Source organism: Perkinsus marinus (assembly GCF_000006405.1).
Source record: "Perkinsus marinus ATCC 50983 genomic scaffold scf_1104296948600, whole genome shotgun sequence".
In the NCBI taxonomy this organism is placed as follows: Eukaryota; Perkinsozoa; order Perkinsida; family Perkinsidae; genus Perkinsus; species Perkinsus marinus.
In genome coordinates this window covers 1-1198 of record NW_003210113.1, presented here as the reverse complement: position 1 = coordinate 1198, position 1198 = coordinate 1, and the positions used below count along the sequence as shown (strand labels likewise).

At 46.5% G+C, this 1198-nt stretch overlaps 1 protein-coding gene across 1 annotated transcript; it reads left to right on the top strand.

Moving 5' to 3' along the window:
- Positions 1-8: 8 nt before the first annotated feature.
- Pmar_PMAR008535 (glyceraldehyde 3-phosphate dehydrogenase, putative) lies at positions 9-167 on the top strand (the record flags this gene model as incomplete). Its single annotated transcript, XM_002778559.1, has 1 exon — positions 9-167. The coding sequence occupies one exon, from the start codon at positions 9-11 to the stop codon at positions 165-167; it is 159 nt and encodes a 52-aa protein (XP_002778605.1).
- Between the last annotated feature and the right edge of the window lie 1031 nt (positions 168-1198).

Below are 1198 nucleotides of genomic sequence, written 5' to 3'. Positions count from 1 at the left end.
CCACTGATATGTGCAACGACAAGCACTCTTCCATCTTCGATGTTAAGGCCGGTATCGCTCTTAACGACAAGTTCGTCAAGCTCGTCTCCTGGTACGATAACGAGTGGGGTTACTCCAACCGTCTTGTTGACCTCGCCGTCCACATGAGCAAGGTTGATGCCCAGTAAATGTTTCTTATAACATATCAATCAACACTCAACAATACTATTGCGATTAGGTCGCACCAATTCGGATAATTTGAGCTATTCGAGCTCGATATTTCGCAATGTCGATTCTGTTGTGTTTTCGTGAGTGCCATGGGCTTGGTTCATCATGTGATGTTTAAGAATCTGTGGCATTACCTCCAGAGTTCACCGCGAAGAAGGTAAACTATCTAGTGAGTCGTTGGTGTAGGGCTTGAGTGAATTTGGAATTGATTCATTCAAGTGTGGTCGAAGTACATCGTGAATGTAGTTCATCGATTATAATAATAAGAAATAACTGTGAATTGGCATCGTTGTCCTGTAGATGGTCAACAGTTCAAAATAGTCACATAGGATGGCCGTACCTCCTTGTGATGGAATATCAGTATGGTAGGTGGGCACCATGCAAAATGCTTCGTGGGCTTTCTGACGAGCTTCTGGTCCCGACGATGCGAAAGATCAGATAGTTGAAGATAGTGTGGCCGTTTTCAGCCGTGATGGATTATCCGTACGATAAATGCCCACTATGCTCTGGGGGGCTTCTTTGGCGAGGCTTTAGAAAACTCCGTGTGAGTTGATGCATTTGTATGTTCGTATGCTTGGTGGGGAACGACGCTAAGAGCTCTGGGAAGAAGGCAGGTGTCTATTGTTCTGCGATTCCTCCGCTGTTGGTCAGCAATGTATCAGATGTTGGCTTTAACGATTCGATGGATACGGGAGAGATGAGGCGCGAGTAGCGGTAGGATGCACCAACTTATTAGCGGACCCCTAAGACTAATCGCTGAGCGATTTGCTAAGCTAAAGCTTAGTTCTCGCTGGTTCGGCTTACATCACCACCACATCCATTCATTGGATTCATCATTTAATCAACAATGGTCGCTCAACTCGGTATCAATGGTTTCGGTCGTATCGGTCGCTTGGTCTTCCGGGCCGCCATGGAGAACCCTGAGTCAAGGTCGTTGCTGTCAACGATCCCTTCATGAACCTCCCTTACATGCAGTACCTCCTCAAGTACG